Consider the following 20,499-nt stretch of genomic DNA (forward strand, 5'->3'; position numbering starts at 1 on the left):
TTTCAAGATCAAGTGTTAAAGCCATGCAAGTCTATTTAAGATTCAAGTTTGAAAAGTGCTTGTCATTAAAGCTCGACAGCTAGCCATCTATCGAGCCTTGAAGAGTTGTTCAGCCCCGTGGTTCGACAGCAGCTTGATAGATAGGGTGTCTGTCGAGGTTTACTTGAAGAGTTGTTCAGCCCTGTGGTTCGATAGCAACTTGATAGATAGGGTGTCTGTCGAGGTTTATGAAAAATAGAATTTCAGTTCTGTTTTGATTCTAATCCGTGATTGTATGTTTGATCTTTCTTTTCTCACAACCCTAAACATATAAAATGATTATTTTAAAGGCCGTCAACAAGGATATAAGTTGATACAAGTTGCACAAGTGTTGAGCAAAGTTTGTTCAACCAAATTGTGATCGGAGACAGAGTTTTGCCCTAATTCATCTTTCTTGTGAAGAAGTTGCTGTGTTTGTGCACCATAGGGTCTTGTGACCAAGCATCTTCTGGATCTTCATCATGTGATGAATTGAATAACTTTGCAGCCAACAACTTTCTCTAGTTGGTGATTGAAGTTGCATACTGGGATCCGTACAATTGGTTAGTCACGTACTGGGAGCTGTGTATTACAAGGAGAGATCGTCACTACAAAATAAGTCCAATTGGGTATTAAAGGCAAGGGTTCAACTGTAGATTGGTATAAGGTACTGAGATTGCTTTACTTGTAATTGCTTGTTGTGATAATAGTGGAATTTTGATAGTGGTGACCTTAAAATCACTCGATGGGGTTTTTGCTGTGTTGGTTTTTCTTATTCGTAAACAAATCACCGTGTGAATTTATTTTTTACTGCACTTAGTTTAATTAGTGATTTGTTTGTGTTACCACGCGTTTGCATGTTAATTTGATTAATTAATAAACTTGGCTAATTAATTAATTAATTTATAAACTTGACTAATTAATTAATTAATTTATCACAATGGGTCAACTTGTTTTTTGGCCTATCATGGAGAAATCCGGGAACTCAACCTGGTCCTTAATGGGGTTATAGAGGTGAACCCAGATGCTCTATATGAAGTTGATAAGGTAGACCACGAGAGCAATAATGGTTCAATTTTAGGTCACTTGAAGCACCTAATGGTTTTAGTGCTAGAGGTGGCCAGGGCAAAGTAAGTTAATTTTATGTGCTCACCAAATAATATATATATATATATATATATATATATATATAAAAGTATTAAAAGCTAAGAATTAGTGAATTAATTCAATTAAACTAGAACTTCTAACAAGTTAAATTAGATTTGCAAACTTTGTTCATTTTCTTATTGAAAAAATTCGAGTTTTTAAGAATTATTTAGCTAACTTATTCATCCCCATATATGTTAAAAAAAAAAAATCATGATTAATTTAAAAAAAAATATATATATATATATATATATATTTTTGTCATATCACAAATCTTTAGTAATACTTTATAACTAAATTACAGTTGGAATTATATTATTTGAGTTATATAGATGTAAAAATTTTCATTATGAACTTAAGAAAATTGGATTTATCAACCTTGTATAGTAAACAGTGTATATAATGTTTATTATGAAATTTACTATTTTAATTTTTATTATTCCTACCTTATAATTAGTAATTTTATATCTTACAAATTTTTTTACAAAATTATACAATTCAATCTCAAATTGACATAAGTAATTTATGCATGTATACATATAATATTTGGTATGCTATAGTTGAGAAGATCATACTTACAAGCTTGTTCCTTAACACATTATTATATTTGATACTAGGCTCATTTTGCAAGCAAGCTTAAACAGAATGTTTGCTGTAGGGGCAAGGGCCCAAGATCGTATATTAGGCATTGAGTTTTATCCGAGGGGATAAATAGGGCCGAGCAGAAGCAAATAATTATGAGATATTCTCAGACCAAGTTCCATAAGTGGAGAGCAAATGAATGGCTGTCTGAGGAGTACATACTCCTCAGACTTAATGAATATGGTTCAAAATATATAACCCAGCAATTAAAGTGACCTACTGAGAAGATTCAATGATAGGGATGTGCTTCATGGACATGTGAGAAGGAAGAAAACCTAAAAATATCTAAGAGAAGGCTGACACCACCGCATTAAATGCATAATAGCTACTTTATTGGCCGCATTTATGTGGAGAAGATCTTTGAATAGTGTTACCTTGGCTATTGCAACCCACAGAGAACTAGGGAAGGTGGCTGATGGGACAAGTACTTAAGTAGGAGTTCAGTTAATTAACAAATGGAGGGTGAAGATGACTTAAAAGAAGATATATAAGGTGGAAGACTCTTCATGGAAAGGGGATCGAAAAAATAGAGAGAGAACACTGTAGCAATCTAAACTGTCTTAGTATCTAATTGTGATTAATATACAATAATTGTGGCTTCCTCGGACTGAAAGTCCATTGATATCAATATCTCTTATTTGTGCTTGATTGTCATTTAGTCCAATACTAGCCGTTGTCCAATTCACTAGGACCCAGTTCTTTGACCAATTTTCTACAAATTCATTGTATTGGGCTCATTGGACGAAGACTCCATATATTTTGGGCTTGGGCCCCAAATTGTGACCCTACATTTGCAAAACAAATGAATATAAAGAAAAAAAATTTCTGAGCCAAACTTGAATTATTTATAAAACATATATATCATTTCATTTACAACCCTAACAGAAAATAGAGATCCCAAACCAATAATGTAATGGTTCTCAAATTCTCAATTTTAGCATCTTATTTTCAACAAACATCTATAAAAACTAACCTTAAAAAGGGGAAAAAAAAAAAATCAAAGTAGAAAATTTATCAAAGTTAAGATGCTGAAACTCAAATAAACTTAAATATTAGCTAGAATTTGCCCAGAAAACAAATTTATCAAAATGAGCTAACAGGAAGTACTAACAAACTATATAAATACTTTTAGGCAAAAATGGCCAAATTGTATGTTTGAGCAAAATATTTTACAATTTACCATTATTTGTAAAATATTTAGCAATTTATCAATGTTTTATAACTTGAGTTTATGAATTCAAATTTTACATATAATTCGAGTTCCAAAAAAGTCGAGTTCCTTACAAAAGTGCGGTATTTTTTAAGGAACTCACGGCAATTTACCATTGTGCATGCAGGAAGGTCAATGTCGGCAAGCTTGCTCCTACAAGAAAGTCCATATGGTTGAAATTGCCTATACCTATTCTATCAAGGCATATTACAAGAATCATCTTATGTTGAAATTGCAGAGATATGCAATTAAGGCTTGAAAAAAAGTCAGACCATCTTCTAACGTATCACACAGCTCTAAAACTGTGAATCCTCACGTAAAACAAAACTTCTCTAAAAATCTCTCTAAAAATTTCTACTTTTATGTTGCCAAGCTGTTTTCACACAGCTCTTTTAGTTAAAATTTCTAAATAACTTGAGTCCAAAGAACTCGAGGCTTATATTATAAATTCGAGTTACACGTGAATTTTTTTTTTAATTAAAAAATGTCACACTTTTATAAGAAACTCGATTTTTGGGAACTCAAGTTACAAATAAATTACTAAATATTTTGCAAATAGTGATAAATGACTAAATATTTCGTCTAAATATGCTGTTTGGCCATTTTCGCCAATACTTTTATTTAAAAAAAAAAAAAAAAAAAAAAACTATATACTTAATGCGACTTTGATTCAAGCCAATAAACTTAATTGTGACCAAGACCCCAATGTTTTGCTATTGCATGCAGAATCCTTACGTCTTATTAGCAACTCCTTGTGGGTCAAGTAGTGGGCCAGCAATATCAGTAGTGGCAAATCTGGTAGCGGTGGCACTTGGGACCGAGACTGATGGCTCAATCCTATGTCTTGCCAGTTTTAACTCAGTACGTAGTAGGCGTCAAGCCAACCGTTGGGCTCACCAGCCGAGCAGGGGTCATCCCAATCTCCCCCAAGCAGGACACTATTGGGTATGTGATTTTACACTTTTCATTTTGATATTATAGGAGCACTTGCATCATTCCATGAAAAATGGCTTAAATACAAAATTTTGACCAATTAACTTTAAAAATCTCTTACACCACTCCATATAAAGTTATAAATCTATGGTTCATTTTCCATTTTAGCTATAATAGCCATATAAATTTACATGGTTACTGGAGTTGTGTATATGCATATTTTATTCATTATTTGAGTTTCTTGAAAATGAAAAAAGAGAGTGAATAGTGGTTCTGATATGTGAATAATACTAAAGTGAATAGTGGTTCTGATATGTGAATAATACTGAAGATAGAGAAACAATTAAAAAATCACGAAAATTTGATATTTGAATAAAATAGATAATAGAACAGATAATATAATATGAGTGTTTTTGAAAATTAAAGTGGTTATATAAAATAGAAAAAAAAAAAGATTTTTATACTAAAATAGTCAAAAATATTTGCACAAACTAATGCGAATGCTCTAATGTGTTTTTTGTACTAATATTTTTAACCAGTTAAAAAAATGAATATATTATATTTATAGTCACAACATAATGATAAATAAATTAGAAAGATAATGAAGCCAGGGTTAATGTAATACAAATGCTCTAATGTGTTTTTTGTACTAATATTTTTAACCAATTAAAAAAACGAATATATTATATTTATAGTCACAACATAATGACAAATAAATTAGAAAGATAATGAAGCCAGGGTTGATGTAATACAAATTTTTTAAACAACTCATTTAGTTAATGTGGCATAACATTCCATAACAAATTTTGTAACAACAAAATTATGAAAATTATTATTTTTATTAAAATACACCAACATTCCATAGGAAATTTTAATTTTTTATTTTTATTAAAATACACCACCATATGCTTATGAAGCTAGTATTTAGATCCATTTGGGAACATCAAAGGTTGAAACCCATGTTGAAGACTTGCTTGCCAAACTTTCTCCATGTTGGACATTGTGTAACCACACTCATGCTCATTCCATCCTTCTAATGCATGCACTATCCCAGCTATACGCCATGCACTCATCACCCTTCTTGGCAACCAGTTCTGCGATCAAATTTAAAGCATTCTATAAATATTCATAGTTTTGCAATATGTTGGTGCTTGGAGAGAGTGCTCTATCAAAACTCAAAAATTACCTTTTACTTTAAAATTTGGTTATAGTTTGTAAAATTGAATGTAAATGCTCAAGTCAAAACATCATTTAGAGTAATATTACGAACCTCACAAGAGTGGACATTCTCAAGAGAAGTGGGAATTAACATTGCCGGTGTGCTATGGTATAGGCAGTCCTTTCGAAATTTCTTTGGTGGAAATTGTGAATAGGGAATAAATAATGTTCCTTTCGGTACTTTTAACTGTTCTTCTTCAGTCAATCTATCTCCCACTAACCATATCTGTAAAATAGTATAATGTTTAGGTGTAGAAATTAAATGATCTCAATTAATTTGTGAATAATAATTTAAATCTTTAGGAATAAGGTAACAAGAACAAATATTTTATGTTATAACTAAGTATAAAGGTTGAGATAATGGATCAGGAAAAGTATTTTATGGTTCACCTTTTGACTGTAACTTTTGGAAAGGATCAAACTATTCTCTGAGATCATCTCCAAAAATTTGCTAATTTTCATGTACTCATCCTGCTGTAATGTAGCTACCTAAAATGAGCTCAACACATGTTAGAAGATAAAAAATTTGAAAACATATATCTAAGCAGTGGGGGCTATGGTAATTGGCTATGAGCCCCCTGGCCTTTTAAAATTCTTCCTCCCTCTCATATTTTTCATAAAGAATAAAAATTTGTATGTAAAATTTAACTATTAGTTCTCTTAAATTTCTAAAAAATTATACTACATTTATAAATGACTAAATTATTTATTTTTGTTTTTTTTATTACTTTTATGGCATACGTAATTCAGTTTGTATCCAAGATATATTTTTAGACAAATAGATAGGCTTATCTAAATGATTGATGCATCATTTTTTTTAATTACTTTTATAACATATACGTAAATCACTAAATCAAAGCGTCATTTATTTTAATTATTTCATTTTCAAATAGAAAATATCTTCTACTTTTTTTAAAATTTTCGTTTAGAGAATTAAAGATATGGAAACTGCAATATTATTTTTATTTTTATTTTATTATTATTATTTTCTCATATTACATTGTATATATTTAGGCACGTAAAGTGACATTTAATATTTTAAGTATATGTTTCTCAAAAAAAAATATTTTAAGTATTTAAATTGAGTAAATCTTTATATGTTTCATCACAATGTTTGAAATTATCAGTATACTTCAATAGTATAATCTCTAAAGTAGTTTTAAAATATTAATTATGATCGCCATGATTTTAGTTATATAAGAGAAAATAATAAGTTTTAAATCATATTACAATTATACTTTTTATCTTACCAAATTAGCTTGACCCCTTGAAAAATGTTTCAGACTCCGACACTAATTATAACCCCTGCTATAGACTATATATGAACGTAGAATTTGATGATAGGTTGGTTAGATGAAACATTTAGTCAAATACCAGGACTGTATCTAAAGCTTATTTTGGTGGTGAGAAACAAAGAAGAAGTAATGGGGCTGCACCTTTTGCTTTCAAAATAATGTTCCAATTATGAGTACCGGTCTTATTACAACATGAATATGAGGGGTTAAACATACCTGAATGCCCTGTTTGCATAAATCTACTGCAATTGCACAGGCAACCTTAGTGATTTTGCCTCGAAGGAGCACTTGGGTTGTCCCTTTGGGAATGCTATTTAGCACAATGGCAGCTGCGAGGCTACTTCCATCTACCACCTTTATTTTCAGTTGAGGATTCCTCTTGACATAGACTCCACCATATCCGTTGAGTTCCTCCCCCTACAAAACGTTCGATGTATTGAGAGAGAGAGAGAGAGAGAGAGAGAGAATGAATATCATGTATCGACCTATAATATGAGTATGTTGGGTGTAGTATACACATGTTACTAGAAGTCCAATATACCAAAAAAAAAAAAAAAAAAAGAATGGAAAGAAATTTAAGAATTAATATAATATAATTGAGTAAATTCTTCTTAATTTTTGGATTAAGTGTCACTATATTCTATATAAGATTTTATTAATCTCTCTAAGTTGTTATCTCACTAACACCATTGTAAGAGAGAACAAATTTAAGGCCACCAATATTTCACATGAGAAAGAAGTCCCACTGAGCTAGTAAATTAAGTCTCCAATTAAGGGCACTCACATCAATGCTTGTATAATAGAAAAAGTATCACATTTTAGTCAACTAAGTTCAAAATTCACCCATATCAATTCAAGTAAAGATTGTAAAAATACATGGTTGCTATAGTAACCATGTAAATTTATACTGACATCATTCATTATGCATTTTGTTTTTAATCATTTCTTTACATATCCCAAGAATGAAGGAAAATAGTGGATGATGATTGTTGTGTGTTAAAAAAGAGAAACAATTAAAAAAAATTGATATTTTAATGAAATGTAATATAAAATAGATAATCTGATATGAAGTGTTTCAAAAAGTAAATATGTAAAATAGAGAAAAAACAAAGGTTTACGCTAAAATAGACAGAAATTTTGCATGAATTGATGTGAATACTCTAAAAACTAGTTCCTATATATGAAAAGAATTATTTATTTATTTTTGAATTACATAAAGAAAAAGGGATAACTGATACTTACCTGGTTCAAGAGACCTAGACTTAACACTTTAACGCCTTTTTTCTCCGCTTCAAGTGTGGCTTGCTCAATCAAATCATTGATAGAGTTCTCATGCGATCGCAAAAAGTACTGTAACAATATGTAGATAAATGGGTAAGCAAAATAGCATAATTATTGATTGAAAATTTGGAATACATTGGTTACCAACAAGATTACTTTATAAACGATGAAAATGCTTGTTTAAGTTGGGGAAGAAACATCTAACAAAACTACAAAATTAAGAGCTGGTGGGTGAAGATTTTTCTTACTTGTACACTATACTTCGGGATGACCCAAGTTTGCAAGGTGAGCATACCGAACTGGTTCCTCTCAACAACAAATGTACGACCATAAATCCATGTTAACATCGTAGACAATAATGTCAGTGGCCACATTAACCACATGTACCATTTTGAGGTGTGAGGGCTAGAGGCCAAGAAAGAAAATCCAAGCCTCAAATGATAGATTGAGTCTAGTGTTGTGAGATGTGTTAGATGCACTACGTGTGGCACTTTTTCATTTTTCTTGAGAGAAATTTCATATAGTGTGTCACTGGATTTGTCCATAGTACCATAGATGTAATCATAAAGAGGCATGAAAAGACAGTAGTTGGTTTGAAATTGCGTATGATGTAAAGAGTGAAACCTGCGATAAGTGGAATTGTTAGAATATTTATTAAGTACTCAAGTTAATATGCCATTTTTCTATAAATTTAAATTCTTGAGATAAGTGATTATTTATAGTTAAATTTTTTATTTATTTAGAATTCTCACATAGAATGAGGTGGTCTTCTATTTCACATATCAAATGGGCACGATCATTTTTTTTTTTTTTTTTTTTTTGGGAAATGGTGTTATCAGTATCTTGGTAATTAAGAGAGCATCTTCATTTCCCTACTAAACAAATTTAAACTTTTTGGTAAGATTATAATACATAGTAACTTTTTATTATATTAATATCTTTAAGATCTTACCGTTAATTACATGTTTAGGTTAAATTGTGTTAATTGGATATTATTTCCGATTCAATTTACAAACTCATCTTTAAGGTTGTGGTAAAAGTTATGACAAAAATTAAGTTGTGTTCCAAGATTTTCTTATCATCTTTTTTGTTCCTCATTTTAAGAGTTAAAAAATAAATAAATAAAAAATAGAACTCAAACATTCTATATATGAGAATGAAGCAACTGTTGATCTCTAACTGTCTTGAAATTTTACAATAATTGTGGAAGGTATAAGAAAAAAATATAATCTAACATTAGATTTGTTAAAATACACATCTAATAAAAAGATTTGTCAAAAATATGGTCCATGGGTGAAAATGAAATGCCAGTTGGTTTACAATCCATTGGATAAATTTACATAAATTAATAACCATCTATGTTCTTGTTTTCGTAAGCTACTTCAGGATACCATTTTGAAATCATTATCCCTTGGAAGTCGGTCATCTTAACAAATAATTTGGTTATTTTAGGAACAATCCAAATTTTAAGAAATTGCATACATTTTTTTCTTCACGTTTGTTTGTTTGTTTTTTTTTTTTTTTTTTTTTTTTTTTTTTTTTTTTCTTTTTTAAGTGTACATATATGTTTAGATGCACATATATGTGTGAAAAGAGAGAATAATAAATCAAGAACTTCCTATCAAAAAATAAAAAATAAAATAAATCAAGAACTTAAATAAAGAATTATATAGAAGATAAGGGTTATGACTTACGAAGGAGTGTACATGAGAAACTTGAGCGGAGGAAACAAAGAGAACAACCACTTTGGAATAAACTCAAAATTACAGTGACCCATGTTGTTCATGAAATCAACATAAGTAAAATAACCGAAAATAGAGGCCAAAGAAGCAGTTCCCGTCAAGATGAGTGTCATTGTTGTTATAGAAAAGAGCATGTAATATATTATAAGCTCAGAAAATGGATGTACGACAGCTGCCATAAAAAAATAAAAAAAAAACATTATGTAAATATAAGAATATGATTGTGAGATAAATATTATGGGTATAGTTTAGTTTACTCATTCTTTAAAACTTATTCTATAGAATAGCATGCTAATGCAATTTAAAGATAAAAAATTCAAAGAATATTTACATATATAATATTTACCGAATTCAATTGTAGATTATCACACCAATCAGTTATTTTAAGGAATTCTTAAAAAAAAAAAAATTATTTTAAGGTAGCACAAATGATTAAGCCCATGGCATAAACATAACGGGTATGATACATAACTTATAAATGAAGGTTATTATTATTTTGAATCTTCCCTCTCCTCTCTGGAATCAAACTTACTCATAAAAAATAAAATGTCAAAATAGCTAGATCTCTCTCTCTTTAGTTTTTAAGTTGACCATTAACTTGTGGGACATTACTGATTTATGGTACTTATAATAATAATAATAATAGGAAAATTATATGTTTACATTTACTGTGCATACAATTATTTGAATACATTTCTATGAATAGTGTTCAATATTATAGCTCATGCATGCATATGTGTATAATATTGTATACATTTGTTTAGTTTACAAAGTAAAATTTACATGAATTGTGAATGTTCGTAAAGACATAATTTTTCATAATAATAATAATTAAAAAAAATGTTTTTTTTTTTAAAATTATTCTGAAAGCCTCCCATGGCTCCATCTACTTGCATGAATGTGAGGTAAAGTATTAATCGATAAAATTCATCAATTTGTGACTAATGATAATACATGAAAAGGCAAATGCAATAAAAATATATAGTAATAGGTTTTACACGTGATAGGCTCTGTGACAATTGAGGAGTGATGGTGAGAATGATAGCGACAGTAAAGGTAGTGGTGGTGCAATCCTCTATGAAGCCAATAGTAGAGAAACTCCACTGGACCCGCATGAAGTAGAATTGCTAGAATTACTCCATCCGTTCTCCAAATGGGAAAGTGTGAAGCCCCCGGCACCGTAGTATTGATTAGGTAGGATATGATTCCACTCAGAATTATTTGGTCATCCCTAAATATTAACCAAAAAAGACATAAGATTACAACTTCAACTTAATTTTTATGTGCATTAGATTTTTTCAATTTGTTCACATATGTTGCACCTTGCATATTAATAGTTTGTAAGGTGCAACATATCTGAATAAATTGACAAAATCAAATGCTTGTAAAAATAGTTTGTGTTTGTGTTCTCGATGGAATTGGGTACACAGTTATGACTCATTCGGATTTTTTGCTTTCATAAGGCAGTGGGTAAGATGTTACTATGGTCACGTCCAAGAAGAAAATGCTAACTCAGGTCGCCCCCTACCCCTTTATTCTTTCAGCAAATAAAAAATTAATAAAAAAAAAAGTTTGTGTGTATACAAATAAAATTAATACTAACCAACTTTGCTCTCTGTCGACTTGTTCAAATTGAAGACTCTTGTCAACAAGTAGGTTGTTGCCTTTTGCATTTCGGTAACGAGAAATACTAATCCATATTTGGTTGTGAAGCATCCTCCATAATAGAAATGGGAGTATGAAAAAGTTGGTAAGGTCCCTTTTACTCTCTTCCTTGAATAGGAATGAGTAAATGCTGTGTACCGCCCATGGAGCCAAGATCAAATACTTCGATTGAATGAAACAATGAGAAGTTAGTATACGAAGTGCAAACCATTTAATCATATATACTTGTTTCTGTCCAAAAAAAGAAAAAGAAGAAAAAGACATAATTAAGCTTTTTTTAAGTTAAAGTCTATTTATACATGTACATACACGCCCAAAACTCAAGTATATATATGTATATATATATATGCATGTATATCTTTTGAGGGCCTTTGTGTTAGAATTTTTTTCCCTCTCTCTTGTGTGTGTTTGTTTCAAAAAAATAAAATAAAATAAAATAAAATAAAATGAAGAAGAAGAAGAAAAGGTTAAAGGTTGCCAAGTGTATATATATATATATATATATATATACCCTTTATTATACAGTGGTCCAAATCCGAACTTGTCCACGAAGGTGGACCAAAACATCGAGTACTAAGCCCTAGTACTACTAGGCCACATTTCACAACTTTCTCAAAAAAAAAAAAAAAAAAAAAAAAAAAAAAAAAAGGCCACATTTCACAAACAAAATAACAACCAAAACGCAATTATTATTATTTTCCATCCTAAATAAAGGATATATATTGAAACAAAGAGAACGTTGTAGCAGCCATGGGCCAAACTCCATAATACAGCCAACAACTACATACATAGAAAAGAATTCCAGAAACAAAGGGCTCCGAATATAATATTGTCATAAAACCTAACAAAAAGAAAGCTTCACAGACTACCAAGAAGGCAAGAACCCTAACTTGAAAGTAAATATTTTGTGGAGTGTGTGTGACTGACTGTGTGCAAAGAGAGAGGTATATGTAACTTGGAAGGATTAGACAAAGACACCACCTTAAAGCTTCCAAGATGCTTCCATGGCCAATAGGAGAGAATTCCTGGATTCGAAGCCATTCTTTCTTTACTACTTCACTTGTTCAGCATGCAACCCATCGAAGCTCACACACACACACACACACACACACACACATATATATATATATATATGCTATTAACCTTCTTCATTAATGCGGTATATATATGCTATTAGCCTTCTTCATTAATGCGGGGCCCACTACAACTACTTTGGGGGGGGGGGGGGGGGGGACCCAGATGGCAACATTAATGGTTCTATTTTGTACAATCTTAATATTTGTTTTAACAGATTGAGACTTAAGGCAACATTAACATCTTCATATTGGAATGTTTATATTTGATATCACTTAAATAATATTTAATTAATATTTCACATTATAAAAAAATTATTTAATTTTGTTAGGTTCTAAAGATTTAGGATTAAATGTTTAGAATTTCAACATGTAAGTGTTGGCTAATTGAGAACAAAAATATGTCTAGGATAGGTGTTAGACATTGCTCAAAGCTATACAGGTCAAAACTCAAAAATGTACAAGCTGTAGGAAAAAGAATTAATTTTTTGTGAAGCTCAACCGATTGAAGGATGAGGCTCAACTGATCGAAGGATGAGGCTTGATCGATCGAGAATCGCAGAAAAATAATTTCTGCAGAATTTTTAAACAGGCCTAAGCTTGAGAAAATGTTTAGGGTTTCAATCCAACACTTACATATAAAAGAAAAACCCTAGCCATATTTTGAAGACTCTTGGAAGACTTGTGAGTCACTCTTATGAGATTTGAGAGGTTCTATACCTTCTAACTCTACAAACATCTACCGGAATAAGATCTACAATCAAGTGCTGGTAGAATCTAGTACTTCCTGCATAAATCAACAACCCGTGATCTAAAATCTTTGAGTGGGATCTCAAAGTCACAAGCGTGGGTGCTTGTGTGCTGCAAATCCAAGAAAGAAGGAGTTTGTGGATAGAGTTTGCACGTGATTGTGTCAGTAAGTTATTACTGGAGGTAGCAATTGATTTAGGGTTACATCTTTTGTAAAAATTTCATTTCTCTACTAGTGGATTTGTTTTAGCTTGAGAATAGCTATATCAAATACTCCCTAAGTTTTTACCTTGAAACTGTTAGTTTTATTAGTTTTCTTAGGTTATCATATCGTGGTGTTATGATTTATTATTGTTTAACCTAGATCTGGATAATTAACCTAAGTAATCACTTAGGGAATATATTAGGTTAATCAATCTATTTTCAAGGGTCTAAACAAGCAAACAATTTTTTTAAGAACTTTTTAATATGACTAATTTGATTCCAACACATGGTTTATTTGTGTTGGTAGCTACTTCTTAGCACGTTCTGTGATAGCATATTGCATTAGAAAGGTAAATGATTGTTTCTCTAAAAAAAAGGGTAAATGATTAGTTTAATTAGTCACAGGAAAATAAACAATTAACCTTAACCCTATGTTTGATTGCATGGAAGGAGAGGGAAGAGAAGAGAAAATAGTAAGTGAAGGGGAAGGGAAAATTAAAAAATTAAGGTGAAAATACACTTTTGGTTACTACATTTTGGGCCTATTCTCATTTTGATTCATAAATTGATTTTGCACCTACCTCAGTCCCTAAAAATGAAAAACCATTTCTATTTTGGTCTCTACCATCAGCCTAGTAACAGAAAATATATATATGGCAAATGAAGTGTTTTGCTTGCTGACGTGGCGATTAAAATATTATTAATAAGATTTACCTGGGCATTTAAAAATGCCACGTCAATATTTTAATTAAAAAAATTAAAACATAAAATTTTTAATTTTAATTAAAAAAATTAAAAAAAATATTACTTTTTCAGTTTTAAAGACTTAGAAAATCTCTGAAGCTCAAAACTCTAAGGATTGAGAAAATCTCTAAATTTACATCAGTCATACAGCTAGCAAAAATCTCTAAGATCAAAATCTCAATCTCTCTTAGATCATAAAGCTCTCTCTCTCTCTCTCATATTGTTAGGTTAAGATAGCTTGGCTCTGGTTAATTAATTCAATTACCCAAGTTGATTAATTAGTTTAAATTGCATGTAAATCATGAAGGCACCAACAAATCACCAAATAAACTAAATGTTGCGAAAATTAAATTGACACGGTAATTTGTTGACAAATAGGGAAAACCTCTTGCAAGGCAAAAATCTCACCGAGTGATTTTAAGGTCACTACTCCCAAGAATCCACCAATCAACAATCAAGCGGTTACAAGTATAAGGAATCTTACCACTACCTTGGCTTATCCCAAAATACCAACCTATAGTTGAACTTTCGTTTCAATACCTAATTGAATTTAATCATGTAGTAGCCTTATTTCTCTTGATGCACAAATCTCCAATCTATGACTAACTTTTTGCACGAATCCTAGTATATGACTAAATCCAACAATTTTGAATGATATTGTTGGCTGCAAAGTTCTTCACTTTATCAACAATGTAGATTAGGAAACACTTGGTTACAAAACTCTATGACGTACAAATGTAGTAGCTTCTCGTAGAGAAAATAAATCTTTAGGTCTTTGTATTCGTGTATGACGGTTCTTAAAATAAGTCTTATATATGTTTAGGGTTGTGAGAAAAGAAATCCTAAACAAATACATAAGCCTAGGTTGAATTTCAAATTTAGAAAACTGAAAATCGTAATTCTCAATAAATCGAGCTATTGTCAAGCCATCTATTGAACTTCACATAAAGTCTCGATAGCAAGCATCTGTCGAGCTATCTGTCAAGACTTAATGAACAACTTTTCTTTACTTGTTTTTTGAACCAACCTTCATGTCTTTAAATACAAACACTTGATATGCTTAAACAACATATTTGTTGATGTATTAAACCCATTTTAGATCTATCCAATTACAAGTGTATTTTGTCAAAAGATTAGTCAATTATATAAAATATGACCCTAACACATATCAAAATCTCCCTCTCCTTTTTCTGCAAAAATCTTATCTGAAGCTCGCTCGCTCTCTCTCTCTCTCTCTCTCTCTCTCTCTCTCAGCTTTTCCTCGAATCAAGATCTCTCTCTTTAGGCTTTCTCTTTGGTATCTAGTTTTGATCAGGGTTTAGAGAAAGAGATGGGCTAAGAACGGTGGTAGTGGTTGAGAAGTGGTGGTTACTTCGGTGGTGGGTTGCAGTGGCTTGATAGACTAATTGGTAGCAGTGGTGGTGATTGGTGGTCTGATCTATTCGTGTTGGTTTCAGATTGCATGATTGGTTGGTTAGTTGGTCTAATCGGTGCTCGTTGGTTGGGTTTGTTGTTGGTTTGGGCTTTAGATTGCAAGGTATTTTCTAGGTTTCAATGGTTTGGTTTGCTAGGTTTATGGGTCTTTTTCTTCTTTCTTCCTTCCATATCTCTCTCTGTTTTATCTTTGTGTCGCTCACTCTCTCTCTTTGATCTACCCAAACACTTAAGACCAAAGATCCTAAGCTCCACCTCTCACGTTTTGGTAGGGTTGGGGTTGGTAATGTGAGTCGTTGGATTCGAGGAGGCAATTGACCAAAAATGCAAAGCACAACAATTTGGGTTGGTGTTGGGTTTTAGTTTGAACCCAAAAATTGATTATTGAATACTCTCACTGTGGAGTTTCAGAGAGAGGGAGAGAGAAAGAGAGAGAGAGAGAGATGTCTCTGTTGGATAAGAGTTACAAAATTGAAGGAAATGAAAGTTTTCTTTTGTGATTGTTGTTACTTATTGCTGTGTTTGTTTTAAATTTCTAGGGTTTTTCTTTTTTTTTTTATGTGGATTTGATGATTTTTTTGGATTTATGGGTTTGATTTGTTGGAGGTTTCAGTGGAGGATAAGGATTTTGTATGTATTTCTACATGTTTATTTGCTAAGAAAATACAAGAAAAGAAAAGAAAATCTTGATTATTTTAATTTTCTAGGCAACCATACATATTCTTCCCTGAAGAACATGAAGAATATGTTACTTTTGTTCTTCTGAAAATAATGAAAAGAAAAAAAGAAAAAGTATTAATTACTATTTTTAAGTAGATTGTATTTTATTTTATTTTTTCCAATTAAAATTAAAATTGAGAAATTAATTTTTTCTGCTCTTATTTTTAATTAATGTATATGCTGATGTGGCATTTTAAAATATTTTTTAATGACCATGTTAGCTCCATAATTAGTCACTTCAGCATCTAACATGCCAACAATGCGCTTCGTTTGCCACGTATGTATTTTCTGTTACTAGGTTGAAGGCATAGACCAAAATGGAAATGGTTTTTCATTTTCAAGGATTGAGGTAAAAACAAAATCAATTTAAGAACCAAAATGAGAATAGGCCCAAAATGGAGGGACTAAAAGCGTATTTTCGCCAAAAATTAATTTCACAAAGAATAAAAAAAAACTTTCCAAGGGTATATAAGAGGAGTTTTATGGATTTGTTAAGCACTTCAATCAAAATTGGAGGCAAAGTAAAAAGTTCAAAAAAAAAAAAAAAATTGATAGGACCCACAGAAACCCTATTTCCACATTTCCTTTCTCTTATCTCTTTCATCCTAACCAAACAAAGAAAAATGAATCTTAAGGGCCGGGGGGTGGGGGTGGTATTAGCTGTTGAGATAGGTATGCAACCTTGGGCATTGTTACTTTGCTAAATTCATCTCTTTTCTTATTCTATTATTGGTACTAATTTAACCATCAGAGCCTCCTTGACCAACCTGTTAGAAATACAAGGATTCTTTACCGTGTGGTCTTTGTCGAAGTCCTTGTTGCGATTTCGTCTCTTCACTGAAATTTCACCCGCCTACATATCTTTTCTTTTTCCTTGATCTCTCACCTTCAATGAAAGTCAGCACGTTTTTTTATTTATTTATTTTTTGTTGCGTGTGTGTGTAGAAATGAGACTCATCACATCATGAATTAATTAGTAACGCTTAACGTCCAATGCCCAACACCTACTTTATATCTTTAAAACCAACTCAATGTATGAACAAAATGAACCGAATCTTAAGTTCATATTTAATGCAAGTGTAGTATAGCTTAATAAACCAAACTGTATTTTTCTTTCCGAGATAAATTTTATTTTAATTGGAGCCAAAGAAAACTCCTTTCATCATAATGCAATTAAGTCGGCTAACCGGGCTGTGAAGCATACTGTTCTTCTTCTTCGGTCAGTCCTTCTCCCACTAATCATGTTTGTACAAATTTATAGTAATATTCCTGCTATTAAAAATTTAATCTTTGTCTAGCTAGATATTAGAATTTTCAGGTATAGAAATGAAATGGTCTCAATTAATAATATATAAGTTTGTGAATACTAATTTTAATATTTAGTAATAACTAACGCAACAAGAACAAATATGATACGTACTTAAGGTTGAGATAACAGAGGGAAAGTGTTTTATGGTTTACCTTTTAACTGTAACTTTTTGAAAGGATCAAACTAGTCGCTGAGCTCATTCCCAACGATTTTTTAAGATTGATACGCTCATCTTCACGCAATATAGCAACCTAAAATGAGCTCAATTCATGTTAGAACTTGGAAGATTTAAAAAATAAAAAAAATTTTAAAAATTCTAATTTACCTTGTTATTGGCCCATTTAATCTCAAGATTAATGTAAGCTAGCTATTGCAGCTTTGAGCTTTTCTTAAATAAAAGTTTAAAATTGGTTATAAACTGACTACACCACACCAGTTCATGAAAGCCTATTAGGTTCATGAATTATACAATACATATATATATATATATTGTATTTCTCCCATTATTGTGTGTGTGTGGTGTGAAATTCGTTGCTAACCTTTTAGTTTATTATCAAAAAAATTTATCAGATAGGTGGACTAGATGACACATTAAATCAAATGAGCATTTGCTTTCCGATTTATAAAAGTGAGCTCGAATACCAGGAATATAACTAAAGCTTATTTTGGTGGTGAGAAACCAAGCATAACTACTTGGACTGCACTATAATAAGCACCGCTCTTAATATGACCTGGTAGCCTCGTTTAATTTACATAAATTAACTGCAATTGCAAGTTGATTTTGCATCGAAGAAGCACTTGGGTTGTCCTTTTGGGAATGTTGTTTAGCATAATGGCAGCTCCGAGGTTCACCACCTTTTTTTTTTTTTTTTTTTTTTTTTTTTTTTAATGACAACCTTTATTTTCAGTTGAGGATTCCTTATGACATGATTTGAGCATGATTTAAGCTGCTTTCCAATTTTATTTTATTTTATTTTAAAAACAAGACTAGCTTTTCTTCGAACATTTGACTATTTTCTTTAGTGTATGTAATTATTCTTGTCTCACACACATTACAATTAAAAATCTATCGAAATTAACCCAAAATACTAGCAAGAAATTTCAAATTTATAATTTTATTAATATAATGAGATCTTAAAAATTACTTTATTTTTCTCTTTTGGAGAATCTTTGTGAGAATTAACTCTTTTAAAGAATCTTTGTGAGAATTTTTTTTTTAGTTGTTGTTGATAAACTTCAATATTATTGAAACGATTAACAATATATATATATATATATATATATATTGAAACGAAAAAAAAATTAGCAACAATCACCCTCACACGCGGCTTGTAAGTTGTAAGACCATGGGTAGACTTTGATGATAAAAACAAAGGAACCTTTGACAGAATTAATATGACAAGGACTAGTCGGTTTTTTTTATTTATTTATTATTATTATTTTTTTAAAATAGAGAAATGATAAGGACTAGTTGTGATATATAACCCATTTATTTTGGGCACGTCAACAATAGTTATAATACAGATATTTATCACATTAAAGATGTGATATATGGTGTTTTTAGTGCATGCATCTTCCCTCTTACATAAGGGTGGACCCCATACTTATAGGGTCTACTCTTATGTGAGAGAAAAGATACATGTATCAGAAATACCATGTATTTTTTTCACATTGAGACAAAGAAAACAGTAATAGTATGTAACAACCATTGGTAATGCAGATATGTATCACATTTACTTTTAATATTTGATCAGACTTTTGTACTCCTCATTTTGATGGGTTGTATTGCCGACTATTGCATGTGCGTGGCAACATTATATACGATCATTGGTTTAAAACTTTGAATCCGAGTACGTAACTTTTTAAAATTTATTTCTAGGTTAAAAGAAGTTGAATATATACTTTCTTTGAGCATCTGACTATTTTCTTTTTTTTGGTGTATGTAATTATTCCTATCTCACATACATTATAATTAAAAATCTATCAAAAATAACCCAAAATACTAGCAAAAAATTTCAAATTTAGAATTTTATTATTAATATAATGCGATCTTAAAAATTACTTTAGCCAGCTCTAATAGTAACAAAATTTAAGAGAAGAACTTTATTTATTTTTCTCTTTTGGAGAATCTTTGTGAGAATTAACTCTTTTAAAGAATCTTTGTGAGAATTTTTTTTTTTTTTTTGATAAACTTCAATATTATTGAAACGATTAACAAAAAAAAAAAAAAATTATTGAAACGAAAAATAAAATTAGCAACAGTCACCCTCACACGCGGCCTGTAAGACCATGAGTAGACTTTGATGACAAAAACAAAAGGAACCTTTGACAGAATTAATAAGACAAGGACTAGTCGGTTTTTTTATTTTATTTATTTATTATTATTATTTTTTTTTTATAGAGAAAAGACAAGGACTAGTTGTACTGATATATAACCCATTTATTTTGGGTACGTTAGCAATAATAATAATGATACAGATATCTATCACATTAAAGAGGTGATATATGATGTTTCTCTTTCACACTCTCTTTCACACAAGAGGGGACCTCATAAATGTGGGGTCCATTCTTATATGAAAGGGAAGATACATAAAAAAATATCATGTATTTTCTTTGTATTAAATGAGAGAACACAGGAATAGTACATAACAGCTGTCGGTAATGCAGATATATATATATCACATTTACTTTTAATATTTGATCAGACTTTCTTACTCCTCATTTGGATGGGTTGTATTGCCGACTATTGAATGTGCGTGGCAACATCATATACGATCAGTGGTTTGAAACTTTGAATCGGAGTATGTACCATTTAAAATTTTATTTCTAAAGTTGAATATATACTTCAAGTCTTCATTGCACCTTTTTTGAGAATCAAATTGTACGTACTTAATATTATACTTTTTCTACCCTGCGCCATCTTAATGTGATGGTTAATATTTTACAAATATAAATGATAGTCAAATGTGAGGATAAAGGTTGGAGTTTAAATATTTAGAGGGAGTTTTACACACATATATATTTAGATTAGATTAAAGTAGAATTTATATTTTATATATAAATAATAATAAAAAATTATACTTTCTTTTTTATGATAGAAAATTAATGCTTATAC

General features: G+C 30.7%; 1 protein-coding gene and 1 pseudogene across 2 annotated transcripts; one reads left to right on the forward strand and one right to left on the reverse strand.

Moving 5' to 3' along the window:
- Positions 1–1,094: 1,094 nt before the first annotated feature.
- Positions 1,095–20,499, forward strand: part of LOC115967008 — a 68,013-nt pseudogene continuing 48,608 nt past the window's right edge.
- On the reverse strand, positions 4,690–12,259 carry LOC115968966 (very-long-chain aldehyde decarbonylase CER1-like). 2 transcript variants are annotated; one of them, XM_031088512.1, is made up of 10 exons: positions 12,132–12,259; positions 11,089–11,312; positions 10,484–10,716; positions 9,438–9,657; positions 7,992–8,367; positions 7,705–7,812; positions 6,679–6,879; positions 5,558–5,656; positions 5,220–5,393; positions 4,690–5,043 (listed from the first exon to the last, which is right to left on the reverse strand). In XM_031088512.1, the coding sequence occupies exons 1-10, from the start codon at positions 12,189–12,191 to the stop codon at positions 4,867–4,869; spliced, it is 1,872 nt and encodes a 623-aa protein (XP_030944372.1). In that variant the 5' UTR covers positions 12,192–12,259; the 3' UTR covers positions 4,690–4,866. The 2 variants fall into 2 exon arrangements, with proteins under 2 accessions (XP_030944372.1, XP_030944373.1); XM_031088513.1 differs by lacking the exons at positions 9,438–9,657; positions 10,484–10,716.

The sequence above is a fragment of the Quercus lobata genome, chromosome 11 (assembly GCF_001633185.2).
Source record: "Quercus lobata isolate SW786 chromosome 11, ValleyOak3.0 Primary Assembly, whole genome shotgun sequence".
NCBI lineage: Eukaryota > Viridiplantae > Streptophyta > Magnoliopsida > Fagales > Fagaceae > Quercus > Quercus lobata.